Raw genomic sequence first — 18,946 nt, 5'->3', positions numbered from 1 at the left:
TTTAATCCAACTAATTAATATTTCTGTTCACCCAGTGGATTTACCCTACTTAAATTGTACTTATTTAGATGTAATGAGGACCACCAGGAGACAATAAGAACGAAAATAAATACAAATGTGAGAGGCTCTCTGTTCTGCATTGAGGCTCAGCTTCCTTTTGCTCCTTGACATCATACGCAATGGCTTTCCAGGCCCTCTGCGGGACCCCTCTTTCCTACCTCAGCTTGTCTTTGGCATCACTGAAGCTCTCGGAGACGAAATACACCGACTGGTAGCTCTGGTCCTGATAGGGCTGCAAGGCGGCCACTTCCGGCTCAAAATCACGCAGCTCCGGCTCATCGGACAGGGAGTGCTGAACCAGATGAAAATCCACAAAAAAACATCATGAAATTCAGTAAGAAGAGAATGGCAGAGTGATGCATGAGCGGGGGAGGGGACGGGGGAGGGGTTTCGGTTTAATCGCAAAGCTTTCTTTCCTTTTTTCAAATTTGGGCTAGGTCCATAACATTTTCTCAGAAACCCTTACTTTTGGTTCCTCGTCTTCCCACGGATACACCTATATGGAAAATTCGGTCGCTGTAAGTTACATGGTGCAGGAGACAGGGAGGTTAGCATTCAAAGCCTTTGCGTGCGTAACCTTTCGAGGTACGCGCCCACAAAAGTCAAGTTTTCAAATTCTGCTCCTGCCAACCATATACATTTTGTGCGCGCAACTTTTTCTGTGCACAGAAATTCCCCAGTCCAAACGGGGGCGTCAATGGAGGCGATCCAGAGGAGGGGGCTAAACTTTAGCAGGTGAGAGCGCATATTACATGCTAAAGTTCCAGGCGCACGTGTGATCCTTTATCCACGTGTAGTCTGCGGCAGCCTTGTACACAGAGGACCCACTGAATACTTAGGAAAGGTTACACGCGTCATTTTTCCCAGATATTTCTGCCACTCTCCGGCTTTTTGAATGCTGAACTCCGCGTAGGCACAGACAGACAAAGTAAGCAAAGCTAAAACTAGAGATGGAAACCCTAAAATTAATTAGGAAACAAATCTTCTTCACCCTGGCCGAGGAACGCTGCTGCAGTGGCTGAGCTATTTGCTGGGAGACGGGGAACCTTGGGTAGTGGTGAATGACAGGCCCTGGCACTATAACCCTACTAGGATCTAGTTCTGATTGAGCTGGATGCCTAAAGGAGGATAGAGAGATTTCCAGGCCAAAAATATTAAACAATGGGTCATCGTTTAGCTTGGCCCTAATTTGCACATATTTTTAATTGGCAAAAGAAATGCCGCCCTTGTGCAAACAGCGATGCCACTGAGTTCCATTGGCACGTGTCCGTGGACCTGATTCACAACGGAGGTCATTTTAAAAGGAGGTTCCACGTGTAAATGGAACGTACTATCACGGCAATTTTAAAAAGCCATTTACACGCACAGAGTACACTTCCACATGAATATCTTTGGGCAATTCAATGGCATGTATTGTAGCAGTTTACAAAATCCCACCTGCACAGGTAACGTGTATTTACATGTGTAAAACCAAATTCTCAGCGTGAAAATGATTTTCAAATTCAGGCCCTAAGCTTTTTTTCCCATAGGACACGGGATGGAGAAAAGCTTTAGTAAATCAAGCCGTATATTTATTTTTAAGGTTCTGTGTCAGAGCAGGGTTTGGCAGATTCTTGACTTTAAATGTGAGACTGTGCATGGATGTGCATATATCACTGGAGCAGCAGAATTTACATATGCCAAAACATTGAACATTCATATCCTTGTTGATACTTGGCATTGGGTATGTAAGTTTTGTGAAAACAATTCAACTGTTTTTTTCCAGCTTATGGTAGGAGCAAATGCTTTCTACTTCCTGCCCTTATTTCAGTCTGACATCATGGTCTCAGCATACTCACTGTGTTTCATGTGCCCTATTTCAGATGTCATTGGCAACATGCATGTAACACTACATATCTCATAAGGGATAATGAGAGTTCTAAATATTGAAATGAAGCCATCAATGTATTGCACCAATCTATAGAACCACATTAAGGGGGATTAGACCAGGGCCTTTAAGTTGTGTTTTTCAAACTTAGGATGTGATTATGTTTGTCTGTCCAACGTAGAAAATACTTTTCTTACATAAATGTATCTAAGGCTTGAATTTTGCTAATGGGTCTATTTATTAAGAAGCAATAAAGTAGTAACAGGTCTGTTTATTAAGTTGCAGTAGCATGTTATTGCACTTTCAACAGCAAAGTCGGCATTCAGTATATATCAAAAACAAATTATTGTATAATGTCTGTGATTCTCATGTAATTTTGTGCTTCAAAAAATAAGATGCCAAATTAATGAGCTGCGTCCTATACAAATATATGCAAAGTAGCTCATTAATATGAAGAGAATTAAAGTAGATTGCAATAAATAATGTGTAAGGAGTATTATTTGGTAAAAGAATATACAAGTAAATTTTAAAAGCCCTGTGCATGTGAATTACGGGGGTTACACGTGTGGCTGGGCCCTGCGTGCATTTTTGGAACAGCCCGGCCACGTGTGTAAGCCCCCGTCACGTGCCAAAGTGCCAGGCCTTTGAAAAGGGGCTGACTGGAGGGGGGGGGGAGCGGGTCTTAAAATCGACCCCATAATGCAGGTAAGAGGCTGCTATGACTGGGTTCTGCCAGCAGGTGGCAGGGCACAGGCTCAGTGAGTTTTGCAGGGAGTGCTAAGTTTGCCTTCAAAGAAGTAGGAAGTGGTGGAAAGAAGCATAGAAACTTTGGGAAAAGGCCTCTTCCCTAGGGCTCTCCACCATGCCCGAAGAGTTAAAGAGGAAGGCAACGAAGCTGTGAGATCTTTTCCCAGTCTTGCTGACAGAATACTGCTGAACTGTAAAATCTGCGGCAGAGAAACTGAAGGAGAGGAAAAGATCCAGTGCAGGACGTGAGAGGGAACCTTCTTGGCTGGATTCAGCATCAAATGAGGAATCCAGTGGGCCCAGCTCCAGCCCTCCCTTCTCGACCCAAAAGGGGTGTCATTCATCAACTGCTTGATGACGTGCTCTGCACAAGGCCTGTATGTAGCAGTTATTTTACCTTTCCGAGTGTATGCTTCCAGCTGGACTGTGACTGTGCTTTTTCTTTTATCTAGTTGTTATAAGTAAAAACATTTTTGCCAGGGGGCCACCATTTTTGTTGTACTGTGCGGTGACTGCCAGAGAGGGGGAAAAGGACTACACTTTCACTGGGAGGGCTGAACAGAGAAGTTTGCCCCCCGAGGAGAGGGCCCCCCGGAATGATTTTTATGACTGTGTGCGTGTGACCGTGCACGCCAGGAGTTACAAAAGCAATCTGTGTTACCTCCGAATGAGGACAGGGGTGGGGGGGCACAATTTATGGGGGTTTTTTTTTTCCTTTAAACAATGCGTCCTGTTTTCTTGGCTCCTTTGTAGGTAAGAAACAGAGCCGTTTCAATAGCGGGACCTCACCTCTGGAACTCACTACCAGAACACCTAAGATTACAAAACAACACTAAAATATTTAAAAAAAATCACTCAAAACCTGGTTCTTCAGACAAGCCTACAAAGACGGGATCGGCTAATCACTCACACGATAAACGCCACCTCCTACTATTATGAATAGTTAAATTCTTTGTAACTGACGATATACCCAATCTGTTGCTATATAAGCTGTTCTATATAACCAATTTGTATCCGTTGTTATAACCTATCCATATTTGTTGTTATACCAGTTGTGTTTTCACTTGTAATTCGTTGTTATACCTGTAAACCGGATTGAAGGCCTTTAGCTAAACTTCGGTATATAAAAGCTTACAAATAAATAAATGAACAAAATGGCTTTGTTTTCCTTTCCTTTCATTTACTTTCTGCCTGCTCTCACCCTCCTCCCAGCCTCCTACCGATTAAACGCGTGCATTAAACCTTTGAAAAAAAGACATCCAAGCTTTCCCTGCATCCTTCCCACCTCTTTTGCCTGCCACCCCCTTTAAGCTTCCCTGATCGCCAGGGTCCAAATGGGGCAAGGGTGATTCTCAGCTGCTCCTGCCCTGCGGATACCACACTTCAAAATACCATGCACTAAAACATAAATGAGGCAAAACAAACCCAAAAAAATCCCACCAGCAAAACAACTCCCCCCACCCCCGCGCATACCCCTACTATAATCTGGAACGCCATAAAGGCCAAGTTTCAAAGGACTAAGTTTCCATAATTTTGGCAGGCTTCTAAATTGGCCCTTTTGAAAATTCACTAAAGGCTTAAGTCCCTAAATATATGGCACCAAGGCCTTAAATCTAGGACCTGCAAAGAGAGTGCCTACGGGGACGGACTTAGCACAGGAAAAAAGAAAATTTGGTGCTCAGCGCAGATTTTCAGCACTAGGCACCTAAGTTAGGGATCTGAATGGAAGGCCGGTTTTAGCTCCCTAAATGTAGGCGACTTTACAGTTGGTTTTAGCTCCCTAAATGTAGGCGACTTTACAGTTGAAAACTTATGAGTTCATTTTCAAAGAAGTTCCATGTGGAAAACTGGAATATCTGCGCATAAGGTGCTTGACCACCCCGTCCATGCTCTTTTATAATCATCGAAGGTTAAGCGTGTGGTTTGGGATTCGCCCGTGCCTTTCCCTGCCCAAAAAAAAAAAAAGGGGCGTTGATGGCAGGGCCAAGAAGTAAGCGCAGGAGTTGCTATTTTATAGGCAATTTGTTCGCACAGTTTTACGCCTGCTGATTATCCAGTGCAACTGATTTCAGACCCGTCTGTTATTGGGTGGGAGGCCTGGCTGGGGGCAGTTCAGGGTGAAGAACTAGGAGGGTCTTGATGACCACGGGGAAGGACTGGGTGAACTGGTGGACGTATCGGCAAACTGGTGATTTCAGTTGTGTGTGCACCTCCACTTACGTTAGGGTTTTACACTAAGAAGATTTGTTTTCGCGTGTAGAGTATTCGCACGTTATGTTTGTAGAAGGGACTGAAAAAGTAGGGGCTTTCAATACATGGCTGACATTTGTGCATAATGATTTGAACCGCTTTAAGTTTCCTAACCAACATTTAACCTGTATTCAACACATAGTCGCTATTATTAAAATATGTTACCGTTCTATGTTGGCACATGTTTAATTTGTAATATATACCAATCGTACTATTTTTATTGTGCCTTTCTGTAAACCGTTGTGATGGTGAATTAACTTAACGACGGTATAGAAGAGTTTTTAAATAAATAAATAAAATAAATAAATGTGTGTATTTTAGAATCTGCCCAGACCAGAAACTATCAGGTTATAAAATACTGTACTAGATCTGCCTGCACCCCTATACACGTGTATATGGGGCCGGGCAAAGATCTTTGAAAGTTACCCTCTTAAGTTCTGATAAAATTAGGTGCCTGAATGAAGGTGCTCATTTTTGGTTATCAGGGTGTGTGATCGCTGCTGATACAGTTTTCAGTGCGGTTGCTATTTTCAGAGGTACATGGGAACTTCTAAAGAGAAGCACACAGAATTTCATAAGCAACTTTGAATTCGATTATTTAATTAGTATTTGTGGGTGCTGGGGTTTGCCACCTACATGACTGGAATATTGTACAGTGGCAGAGCCATCAAAAACTGTGTCAAGAGTCTAAGTGTTGAATCTTCAGACCCACATGCCGGCACATGCACATGTGTTATAAAATCGGCTATTCGCGTGTACATGTGTGCATGATTTTATATTGACGTACGCATGCGTGTGCAAATGCTGCCTCTGGCGAGGAAGTTCGCCCCAGTAAAGGAGACAACTTCCTAATCCCCCTAGCTAACTTGCCTCCCTTTTACCCTATTAGCCCCAACCCTTAAAACCCCGCTGACTAGCCTATTTTTTTTTTGTTACATGACTCACACGGCACACATAGCAGAAGTAAAGTTACTCAGTAGGAGACCCTGGCATGCGCTTGTGAGCGTAAACCTACGCGCTGACTTCATTTTTCACACTCAGCCTGCCCATGCCCCTTTTTTTGATTTTCATGATTTGCGCATTTAGTGGGAGATACGCACGTACCCGCACGGCACGCCAAGTCACGCACATATCTCCTGGCTTCGGCATGCATAGGAATTTTAAAATCAACCAGTATGAGAACAAAATATTTGGTTCCTCAAAGCAGACAGTAGTGCTCCTTTCTCCGAGCTCTTTACCATCCCTGGGCCCTGGGGGAATGGCCCTCGTCCCTCCACACCCTCAATGGCCCTGTCTAGGCCATTTTCTTGTAAGGATTTTGTAATGGAAAAACATTTCCCTTTGAAGAAACTGGAGTCATCCCACTGACCAGAGAAAGCAGGACGGCTGAATGTGCCAGGATGGTTTTTGGGTAGTCCTCAGCTCGTCTCCTTCCCCCCCCCCCCCCCCCCCCCCGTCTCAAAGTTTAAACATAAACATACTGTAATGTCGGTGACTCACTATTAACTCTCCATAAGAGGACAGGAGTCCAGCTCCATATGCCTTGATGGATCCATTCTGCTTGCAGAGTCCAAACTCCACAGTGAACCAGTAAAGCTAGGAGAAAAAAACCCCAGAAATCTGAGACATGATCTGGCAGTGATGGGAGCACAAGGCAATCGGTGTTCAGGAGAAAAATAGTTGAGCGATAAGGATGCACCAAGCTAGAAGTTTTTAGTAACCTACATAAGCATATTAATGTTAAAATCAAACTGCCTAATTTGTTTAATTTACACACCTAGTTTATTATTTTACATTGTTACCGTACTATGATGGCACATGAGTAATTTGTAATCTATACCACCCATATTTCTCTTTATCGTGCCCTTCTGTAAACCGTTGTGATGGTATTTAACTTAATGACGGTATAGAAACATTTTTAAATAAATAAATAAATAAATAAATAAATAAATCATGATATACACTTGATATGCAAATCCTATGTGTACCTGTTAATAGGTGATCTTCAGCAGATCATTTAATCTTCATGAGTTTAACTCAGCCTACTCAACCCCTAGGGCTGACACAGAGATAAATGAGGTTTAATTTCTATCCTTGATGTGGCTGCATGCTATTGGGCTTTGCAAGTTACCTTTGGATATGGAATGTAAATAAATACAAAACTTAGAGCACAAGTAAAATAGTGTAATACCGGCACACCCATCTCAGTAGGGTAAATAACATACACCCACGTCTCACAAAATCTCTCAACACATCATCACCTCTTACCAGCTCCACTGAGATTTAAGAGACTGCTATTGTAACAGAGCTTTGTTTCCTGCACCAGTAATTTCTATTTGCTTGTCTGGGGATTTTATAGTTTTGGGACCTCCCCATCCTGTTAACCATTCCCTTTTTGGGGTGGGCTCAGTGAGCCTCTATATTCTCTCCCGAGCATGCTCAGTATGAGACCCTTCTAGGTTAGATACACGAGAGTATGAGATTTCTGTGAGGAGGTTTTTGGTAGGTCTCACAGCCCACTGGTGGAGTGTTATCTAGAGCGTGTAATTTATTCTGTTTTAATAAACTCCCTAGAGCTAATCTTCATAAACACACACATACAAACCTGAAACCCCCCCTCATGTACCCCTGTCCCCTGGTCCGATCACTCGATAATTCACGAAAACTTCTCCATCAACACACCCACCCGCTCCTCTCCCAACCACACCTCCACTATACATTTCAGAAAACCATGCAAAATAGATGACCTGATTGAAACGCCCCCTCCCCCCCCCCCGCACTAAACAAATTAACAAACACCAACTCAGCCCTTGCCACATGGAACACCATCAAAAATAACATTGCCAACCAATTCTGCCCCTTAATAACCAAAGACATAAATCCCTCCAAACACAACAAAAACACTTGGTACTCCCCAGAACTAAAAAAACCTAAAACACCACCTAAGAAAAATCGAAAACAAATGGCAGAACTCCCACACCCCCAGCCTTCTGACCAAATATAGAACCACCCTTCACAACTATAGAACAGCAATCCTCAAAGCTAAACGAGATTACTACTCGATAAGAATACATGAATTCCAATTCAACCCTAAAGCCCTGTTCTCCTACATCACCAACTCACGAAAACTTCTTCACCACTAACACCAGATAACGAATCGAAAAACAAATGCAACGAACTCACCGTCTTCTTCAAAGATAAAGTCACTAACATAATGGCCAAACTCCCCCCACCACAGCAAACAAAATTATCCTACCTAAAATCCCAGACGCCGTATTTGATGAATTTGAGAACATCTCCTCCTCAGAAATAGAACCTCTCATCAGAAAAATCAACCCTGCATCACACCCAGCCAAAGCAATCCCAATTAAACACGTAAGATCGATCCCAAATATCATAGCCAAACCCATAGCAGACATCATCAACACTTCCCTGACCCAGGGACATGTACCCACCGACATAAAAGAAGCCCTAATCAAACCCATTTTAAGAAAAACCCAACGGAACCCCTCAGACCTATATCTATCCTTCCTTTTCTTGCAAAAATTCTTGAAAAAATAGTCAACAATCAACTAATGGAACACTTAGAAAAACACAATGTACTACACCCCTCCCAATTTGGCTTCCATAAAATTTTCAGCACGGAAACACTACTGCTCTCCCTCACCAATACCGTCCTCAGAGGTCTAGATAAAGGTCAATCCTTCATCCTAGCTATGCTTGACATCTCAGCAGCCTTTGACACCATTAACCTCAACATCCTCATTGACCGACTAATTGAAATTGGTTTATCTGGCATTGCATTACAGTGGTTCATCTCATACCTAGAAAACAGGCAGTACAAAGTCAAAATTGGTAAGACTGAATCCGAGCCCATCAAACTCACGCAAGGCATCCCACAAGGCTCCTCCCTATCATCCACACTCTTCAAAATCTATATGCTCCCCCTTTGTAAACTCCTAATTAACCTAGGATTCACCTTCTTCATATACACCGATGACGTCCAAATCCTTATTCCCATCCCTGAATCCATTTCCAAAGCCCTACATCTCTGGGACAACCACCTCACTGGCATTAAGCAACTCCTCAATCAAATTCACCTTGCACTCAATACCAACAAATCAGAACTTTTACTAATAAGCCACAAATCCACTGATATAAGCCTCCCTGAAACCTCCCTCCACCAAACAATACCCCCAATTACTAATGAGGTCAGAAACCTTGGCGTCACAATAGACAATGAATTAAACCTAAAAAAATTCATAAACTTAACCTTAAAAGAATGCTTTTACAAACTCTATGTGCTAAAAAAACTAAGGCCCCCTCCTTCATTAAAACGACTTCAGAACAGTCCTTCAGACACTCATTTTATCCAAAATATATTATTGCAATTCCCTACTCTTAGAACTCCCAGCAACCTCCCTAAAGCCCCTACAAATGCTCCAAAATGCCACCGCCAGAATCCTCACAATCACCAGAAAAAACGAACCACCCCTATTCTAAAAAACCTAAACTGGCTCCCTATACACCTCAGAATATGCTTCAAGAGTCTCTCTCTAATTCACAAAACCCTACACAACCAACATATAAATTGGTTCAACACCTCCTTCCACTTTCAAACCCCCCCCCCCCCCGAAGATCCACAAGATCTGCCAATAACGGCACACTACCTATAGCCTCTCCCAAACTCACTAACCTCTCCTCTACACGAGAACGTGCACTCTCCCTTGCCGGTCCTACCATTTGGAACACAATGCCCCTTGACTTAAGGCTTGAACCCAACATTTAAAACTTAAAAAAAAAACTAAAAACCTGACTTTTTAAGCAAGCCTACCAATAACTCCCCCTCCCCCTCACACTCAAACACACAAACTCTTCCTCCCTCAAGCACGTTCCAGTGTTATTCCCCCCCTGCACATTACAGTCACAATAATTATAGTTATTTGTTCCTCTTTACTTCTGGTCTCTTATTTTCCTGCCTTCTTTTCGCCCTTCGAACTAATAGTTGTCCATATCGTTATCGTTAAGGCACAGTTACTCATCTTGTTATGATGTAATTTCCTTTCATCCTTCGTTTACTGTAAACCGATGTGATGTGTCAAACGAATGTCGGTATATAAAAGCATTAAATAAATAAAATAAATATATATATATTTTTTTTTACCAGTGCCTGATACCAGGACCAGTTTTACTCTGGATAGAAGGGCTGGAGATTGATGGTGGTTGCATTCCCATGACCAGTAAACAGTGGGCTGAACATGCTGAAAGTGCATACTTTGGAAAACGTTTTTGTCCCATTGGGTGATAGAGGGATTTTCTGGATTTTGTTCCCTTGTAGCACATGCTAGAGAGTGAAGAGAATTTTCTCAGCCTTCTAGGAGATGGTTTTTGTCTGGATACCGATTCAGAGGAAGATAGCAGAGCTATAGGCCCATGCACTATGGATAAAGAGACTGGCCTTTGAAGGGATGATTTTTATGTTGCGCTTCATGATTTTTACATTATTTTTCAGACTTAAATACATTTTTGAGTTGACCACCACTGTTGACTCATTGACGTGCTTTGGGGTCCTTGCTTTGTCCTCTAAAAGTAAGTACAAACGGATCAGCGATTGTAACTGGGGTGAGAGTGAATGACTGTGATGCATATCCCCACTACTGCATCAACAGCCCCGGAGGTGTTTACCTCTTCCATGCCGGTGAACCCCGGCATCTCAGGAGCTAACAAGTGGAATGGCACACAGAGGAACTTATCCAAAAAGTTACTGTGCGGCTCTGGGAACTGTGTGGCCCCTAAATCAGTCTACTCAATGGTGAGGGGGGAAGATGTTACACTACAATACTGCTCCTTAGAGTATCATATTGTGGCCAAGAGGAGTCATTATCAGAGCATCTGACAGGGTGGAGCCTATCAGCACAGAATCTAAAAAAAACCAAAAACACGTAAAATAATCAATTCTAACATGCAAAGCCCCCATGAGACTGGCCTGGGAGAGCCTGAACTTGGACCACAGAAATTAAGTGGGAATAGGTCGGTGTAGTACCAGAAATGGTTAGAAAACAGATAGAAAAGCAAACAAATATACAAGGACACGAGTGAGTTCTCTTGTTGGCATTCTTCGCTCTAGCATGCATCATTTTCTTTTCTTTAAAATTTCCCTTAAGATAGCAGGACTTATTTTATTTACTTCTCATTTCTTATTTGCCATCTAAGCAGTGCTAAAAGATTGCAAACCCTAATCCCCTGTCTGAAGTGCCATGATCAGGCCTGACCCGGGAAGGACAGATGGGAAACTGCAGGCCATCTTATTATTGGTGCTACAAAAATGTTATCACTGCATAAATATAGTACTGAGAAGGTATTGATTTACCAAAGGAGCACACACTGCATCAATAGCACAGAAAAAGCAACACCAAAGAGCCGCACACTGGATCAATAACATAAGAAAGGTGCTGCTTTATGAAAGATGTGCACCCTGCACCAAAAGCACTGAAAAGGTGGCAGATTACAACAGGAGAACACAATAACATGGGAAAGGTGGCAGCTTAACAAAGAGGCACAAATGGAAAAGAAGTTGATTTACCCAGGGAGTGCACACTGCACCAATAACACGGAAAAGATGCCGATTTAGCAAAGGACTCTGTACTACTAAGGCATAGATTTGTCAGCAAATTACCATTTCGGGCTGCCTTGGGTTTATTTAAAGGTGACCAGACGGGCGGGGTCACGTGGGGTGATGTGCTGAGGAGGACGCGTTTCCTTCAGCTCCGTGCTCCCCGATCGCAAACCACCGGCTAATCACTGAAAAACGGCTCATTTCGGACTTAATTCTCATTCTCAGTTAGACAGCATATGTCTATTGTCAAATATATGAAAAAAACGCCGCAACCCATGGCTTCCCGAAGCGCTCGTAAGGAGAAGGAAAAAGACGCCGGGAAGAGCGGCGAAAACAAGATGGCGGCGGTGGCGGCAGAACCCGAGACGGAGGCCGGCACATCCGAAGTGATTACTGCGGATACGATGCGAGATATCATAGCCTCTGCCTTGGACGAGAAATTAGCTGGCATCCACGAGAAGCTTACGGGTGTGAGTGAAGCCCTGCTCGATCTGGGACCCCGGCTGGACCACGTGGAGACTCGAGTGCTTGCCGTGGAGACGGAAATGGACGCCACAACGAAGACGATTCAGGCACAGGAGAAAGCTCTCAGAGAATGCCAGGAGAAGCTAGACGACCTAGAAAATAGGTCGAGGCGATCGAACTTACGTTTCCTGGGCATCCCAGAGTCTATCAACGATGGAGGCCTGGGAGAATTTCTAGAGTCGTGGTTGCCAGAGGCAGTCGGTTTGCCGGAACTCAAGGGGCTGATCTTGGTGGAAAGGGCCCACAGGGTAGGCCCGAGAAAAACGGCGGACCCGCGCCCACGTATAGCGATCGCAAAGTTTTTGAATTATGCGCAGAAACAAAAGATCTGGGCGGCTTTCCGACAGAAAAGAGAACTAACTTATAATAATCAAAAAATCCGGCTCACACAGGATTATTCTGCACGCGTGACCCAGCTTCGGCGGCAATTCTCTACAGTTTGCTCGCACCTCGTGGACACTAATACAAAATTCGCCCTCCAATACCCGGCCATCTTAAAAGTGTGGAAAGAGGGTAATATGCATACTTTTTCATCACCAACAGATGCTAAAGTCTTCCTGAACCTGGGGTCACCCTAGCTGCCTGATGAAAAATCTGGGCTGACAGGTATGTTCCTCACGTTTTGGCCTGGAATGTTCTTGATAGCCTTATGGACTGTGTTGCTGGCCCAGCCGGAGTGGGCCCAACACGACAGACCGGATGGACACGGGATCTTGGCCTGAAGGACTGACGTTATAGCTGCTTGTTCTGGCTCGACTCGGTCGCAGTCAGGGGAGGCAGACTGCTGGGCAAGCACCCATGTTTATGGTGATAGACTAGCACTGTGTATACCTAAAGTTAATTCCCGGTACATCAGCGAGCAAGACATTTATTATTCTTGAATTTGTGGGTTATTATGCTGAAGCCGCTTTAGGCTCTCTTTTTGCGACGGGGAGACGGACCATCCTGACACGGTCCCCAATTTCTCTCCTCACTGTTATGAGGGAGATTTTTGTTTCACATGGTTCTATGGGGGGTTTGTACGGGGGGAGGGTGGGGAGGGGACTCCTAGGGGAATAGATAGCTTATGGGCCCAAATCGGGTTGGGAGTTGAGGAAGGTAGATTACCAATTACTAACAGATGGAGAGGAGTACGGAGGTGTCGAGACGCTGGGGGGGGAGGGGGGCTGGGCTCCACCCCCAGGAGATATGATAACATACATGGCTGGTTCACTGTAGTAATGCAAAGTATTACATGAGCACACTGGTATCATGGAACGTCCATGGCCTGGGCACTCCCATCAAACGAAAAAAAATTCTCAACAATTTTAAGAAACTCGGTTCTGAAATTGCTTGCTTACAAGAAACGCACTTGAGCGCGGAGGAGAGTCGTAAGTTAAAAAGAGACTGGATTGGTGAATGTGTGTTTGCGGCCGCGCAGGGCCGCAAAGCGGGGGTGGCGGTGTTGATAAATAAATCTGCAGACTTCACATTAAAGCGTTCAGTGGCTGACCCCGATGGCTGATATATTCTGGTAATCGGTCGATGGAATGGTTTGGATGTCACGATATGTAACCTTTACACTCCTAACGGCAATCCGGGACCATTCTACAAGGACCTCCTGGGTCTCATTCTCACTCATTTGGAGGGGTCACTATTGGTGGCTGGAGACTTCAACTGTGTGCATAATGGAGAGTTGGACAAGTCACAATCAAGCCCCCCCGCACGAACCAATACCTCCAATGGCGTTGATTTTTTGTGCCATAATCTGGACCTTCTCGATGTGTGGCGGATATTACACCCTACGGAAAGAGACTACACCTTTTTTTCCCACCCACACGGGTCGTTATCTAGAATTGATTACATTCTTTTGGCTAGAGATCTGTTCCCCAGAGCTCAAAGTGCTACTATTGAATCACCGGTTATCTCTGACCACTCACCGATTACAGTTAAGTTACAGCGGGGGAGGTGCGGAGACGGACCGAAGTCGTGGAGATTCCCAGCTAGCCTTGTCTCAGACCCAGAGTTCCAGTCATTTTTAAAAGACAAATGGAGAAGGTTTCAAGAATTCAACAATCAGCATAGGAATACTCCCCTTCTTTTTTGGGAAACTGGGAAGGCTGTCCTGCGAGGGGACATAATTGCCTTCCTAAGTGCCCGCAAGAAACGGACGAATGCAAAAATCCTTTCTCTGGAGGCCCAGCTGACTACGGCCAAGACTCAATGGCTTTCGGATCCGAAAGAGGAAACTAAGAAATGCTACTTTCGCATATTGGAACAGTTGAACACTCTTCTTCACGCCCGGTCCTTTCGGGAGTTACAAGCGGCCAACCATAATTTTTTTAAGTTCGGGAACAAAATTGGACGACCTCTTGCTAACCTAGTGCGAGGCGCTAGGAGACGGACCTTCATCCACAAAATGAAGACTCCAGATGGCAAGCTAGTCTCTACTACTGGAGATATGGGCAAAGTGTTTCGTGTTTTTTACGAATCCCTGTACTCGGATGACCTACTCCCATCGGACATCCAAGAACAAGAATTTTTCTCGGATCTTACTCTTCCGTCCTTGACCGACGAACAACGGGACTATCTCAATAAGCCTATTCAAACTTATGAAGTCCTCCGAGTAATTAAGGGAGTAGCCAAGGGCAAAGCGCCAGGACCGGATGGTTACTCATATGACTTTTTCAAAATCCTGCAGGACCTCATCACTGTCCCGCTCACCGAATTCTATCAAGCAGGACTTGACAGCCATAAATTCCCGGATGGTTTTAACAGTGCGATTATCACCGTTCTACCGAAGGAGGGAAAAGACCCATGTTACCCAGCATCATACAGACCGATCTCACTGCTTAATAGTGATCTCAAGATCTTGGCCAAAGTCCTTGCCAACCGCTTGAATGGGCTGCTTCCTTTGCTTATATCTGAACATCAAGTGGGCTTTGTTCAGGGCAGGAAGGCGACAAGTCATGTGCTCAAACTCTTGTCCGCCATGCAATTTTCACAACAAACGGATACCCCGTCATTGGCTGTCGGATTTGATTCCGAGAAAGCGTTCGACAGAGTGTCCTGGAACTATCTCTTCTCGTTTCTCCGACGCTATGGTTTTCAGGGGAACTTTCTACATTACATTGCTTTACTGTATGACCACCCGATATCCAGGATCCTTATCAACGGCCAACAATCTGAGGGATTCTCCCTTCAAAGAGGAGTACGACAAGGGTGCCCGCTCTCCCCTTTATTGTACATACTTTCTATCGACCCGCTCCTGCGTAAAGTTGCTGATCACCCCGATATCTCTGGCTTTCGGCGAGGCCGGATGGCCTTTAAGATAGCAGCATTTGCGGATGACGTTTTAGTCTTTCTCACACAGCCGAAATCTTCCTTACCAATTCTCTTGGACATACAACTGGCCTTTGGAACGTTTGCCGGATTAAAAATTAACCGGGATAAGTCCGAAGCCTTAGATGTCTGCGATACAGAGCGAACTACTTGGAACGCACCTTTTCCTCTAAAATGGGCATCCAGTCATTTGAAATATCTTGGCATTTACATTCCCTCGGACCTGGCTACCATATACCGACTTAACGTTCAACCGAAGTTGAAGTTGATGAATGAGACGCTTGCTCGGTGGGCCTCGCTACCTTTATCACTTAGAGGTCGGGTTCATCTTTATCAAATGGTGCTCTTGCCAAAATGGATGTACATCCTTCAAATGCTCCCTGTTTGGCTTAAACGGAGGGACCGTCAAGTAATCAACACGGCTCTGGTGGGTTTTTTGTGGGGAGGAAAAAAAGCCAGAATATCTTTAAGTACCATGCAACTCCCTGAGGAGCGAGGAGGCCTGGGCTGCCCTAACATCTTCCTGTACAATGTGGCATGTAATTTACGGTTTCTTAAAGACTGGATATATGAGACCTCAGTGTTTACACCATGCGCCTTCCTCAAGGAGTGGTACGGAGTGCCCTCTCTAAACGGGTTGTTGCATGCCTCTCCCGAGGACGTGCCCCGGGAACTCCGCTCGCACCTTTTTTTACGATCTTGTAGGAGCACGTGGCAATTCCTATGTAAACAGAAGGGGCTTAAGTACACTGCCACTCCCCTACTTAGCATAGCTCATAATCCTCAGTTCGCTCCCAGCCAGGAGACCACGGTATTTTCTAAATGGCGAGATAAGGGTTTGCGCTTCCTCTATCAGATTGCCCGACGAGACACAGGAACAGTCCATAGCTTTCAAGATCTTCAGGTCGGGTTTGGCCTCCCTAAGGCTGATTTCTATGCCTTTCTACAGCTGCGACACTTTGTAGAGGCGATTGGTAAAGATTCTTCAAACTGGCTCACCCATCAACCGCTCGTTGATCTTATTACAATATCGTCTAAGAAAGGCCCGACTATTTCCGGCTTTTATAAGGAACTGGGGATGCAATCTGCAGTGGATGTACTTGGCCCACTCTACCAGAAATGGAAGGCCTGGCCGCCGTTTCAACTTTCCCTCCGCGAATTCAGGTCTGCCTTTGAATCCATTCGTACCGTCACCACCAATGAGCTTCTCAGGGAGACTCAATACAAGTTTCTTTGGAGAGGATATATTTCACCGGAACTAGCTGCTAAGCATAAATTATGTGCCTCTCCCAGGTGCCTGAAGTGTGAGGCCCCCAGTGGATCCTTGCTCCATTGCTTTTGGGAGTGTTTCGAAGTTACGAAATTCTGGAAGGAGCTGCTCCAATTCTGTAATAAATTCTGGGCCTCGACCATACCTTATGATCCTACTCTATGGTTATTTGGCATAGCCCCTGGGAGCTTTGTTGTTGGGGAGGCCCAGCTATTGTTTATCTCCAAAGCGGCCCTGGTGGGAAAGAAGGTGATCTTAACAGAATGGATGTCAGATCATCTCCCCCACATAGACCACTGGTTCATAAAAATGTTGAACTTAGGAGCTCACGAATTTCAAATTGCAAGCACTTCTACACCTAAATGTAGAGAATCAATGCATAGGATATGGGACCCGTTCTTTTCTTATCTCAGACCTACTACAGGGATAGTTCAGAACCCATAGGCACAGCCATGGATCGCCACAGCTGAGTGATATCTGCTTAGACAGCTCCTACTCACACCTCTTAACACAGAGTAATACCGAAGTCTACCAAGGGGGGGGGGGGAGGGAGGGAGGGGAGGGGTATGGGAAGGTAAGGGGGTAGATAGGGGGCTGGGGGATAAGCTGAGAAAAAACAAAAATACCCTTGGGAAAGTACCATTGAGAGTATTCACCACTCTCCTGTATTCTTTTCTGTTGACATAATGAACGGTTTTTTAGTCTGAATTTTCTTGTACCATGTTCCTGTAGTTGTGGTGGATATTATGATTCTTGTATTGTATGATTGGATGTTCTGATGCTTACTTTCTCATAATAAACAGATTTAAAAAAAAAAAATAAAATAAAGGTGACCAGACAGAGTTATACATACCGTTGATAGCTTTTCAATCTCTTCATCTGTTGCTCCTAGAGAAGCAAGTCCAATGTCCTGAGGAAAAGAAATGGCTATGTAAAAGTGATAGTGGTGCTACCACCTTTCAATAATCCATCGTGATAGAATCTATATGTCTCAGGGTTTATTTCCTGAAACTGAGTCCTCTCCACTTCTGAACATAATAACATAGTCAGTCCTGCTGTAGGAGTCCGTAACTGAAGCAGCTGTGAGCTTCCCTAAGGCCAGTCCTCCTATGTAATTCCCTACAGTGATACCAGCTGCCCCCCCACCAATGCTTCCACACCATCATTTACAGACGCTGTTGCAGTTGGAGGCTGCAATTAGCTGAGCTAAGAGCTTCCTGGCAAATCCAGTTCTTGATGGCATTCCATCAGATCCCAGTGAATTCCAGTCTTCATTTACCTGTGAGAACTGAGCAAACGTATGGTCAGCCAGCATGGGGACATGTCCCAGGAGCTCATGGCAGCAGTCTCTTCAAAGGAAACAGAAAGGGCAAGGTGAGCCAGGAAGGTCTGAGACCCAGAACACTGCAGTCAGTGTAAATATTAGCCGGAACAATCTCTGGACTGTGTGCAGGAGAGGCCTTTTGTGCTGCCTGCGGAGAAAGCGTGGCTTAAGGTGATTAGAGCATTGAACCAGGAGTGAGGAATGATCTTGGCACAATAATTCAAATCCTCTTCTGCCATTTTACTGCCCCTGGTCTGAGTTTAATGAGCTACAATTGGGTGGTACTATGACACCACCACTCCTGCTCTCTGGACTGGCATCGTAGGATGGTGGTGGTTGGTTAGAGCACAACTGTAAATCCAGAGGCTCTACATCAAGGTTAATGAACAACAACACATGGGACTCTTTAATAGGGAGATTTACTAAGCTGTGATAGTTTGTCACGATCTTCCCAGTGCAACGGCGGCCCAACTTAGCTGGGACTGCCATCGTTTAAAGGGTTTGAGACCTGAAAAATTAGGGCCCCCCCCCCCCTTCATAGAAGAAGAACTCATCCTGTGGGTCAATGGTTTCAACAAAACCCAGAGCTAGGGGGTGCTCCAGGCCTCCTGCCGAGTATCCATGATCACATTTTGAGATGCAGGGGAGTTAAGGGGTGGGAGTCCACCTGTACCCCGCCTAAACTACCAGGGTCATTTTTTTGTAATTTGGCGGCGGGAGGTACCTTAGACACTAGGAAAATTAATATATTTGGATGGGGGAAGGCATAGAAATTTTGGGGGGATAACATAAGAACATAAGAAATGCCATTCTGGGTCACACCAAGGGTCTATCAGGCCCAGCATCCTGTTTCCAACAGTGGCCAATCCAAGTCACAAGTACCTGGCAAGTACCCAAACATTAGATAAATCACTATTACTTATTAATTACCGTAATAGCAGTTTATAGATTTTTCCTCTAGGAACT

The 18,946-nt window shown here is 44.7% G+C and overlaps 1 protein-coding gene across 1 annotated transcript in view; it reads right to left on the bottom strand.

Annotated features, from left to right (window-relative positions):
• Nucleotides 1-18,946, bottom strand: part of TH (tyrosine hydroxylase) — a 76,235-nt gene that overhangs the window by 3,935 nt on the left and 53,354 nt on the right. The window contains exons 9-12 of the mRNA XM_029583035.1: nucleotides 17,936-18,005; nucleotides 17,510-17,566; nucleotides 6,425-6,520; nucleotides 219-352 (exon numbers count right to left, since the gene is read on the bottom strand). Coding sequence (XP_029438895.1) covers nucleotides 219-352; nucleotides 6,425-6,520; nucleotides 17,510-17,566; nucleotides 17,936-18,005 — 357 coding nt within the window. The remainder of the gene's footprint in view (nucleotides 1-218; nucleotides 353-6,424; nucleotides 6,521-17,509; nucleotides 17,567-17,935; nucleotides 18,006-18,946) is intronic.

This window comes from Rhinatrema bivittatum, chromosome 17 (genome assembly GCF_901001135.1).
Source record: "Rhinatrema bivittatum chromosome 17, aRhiBiv1.1, whole genome shotgun sequence".
NCBI lineage: Eukaryota > Metazoa > Chordata > Amphibia > Gymnophiona > Rhinatrematidae > Rhinatrema > Rhinatrema bivittatum.
The sequence above is the reverse complement of the archived record's forward strand: the minus strand, read 5'-3'. Positions and strand labels throughout refer to the sequence as shown.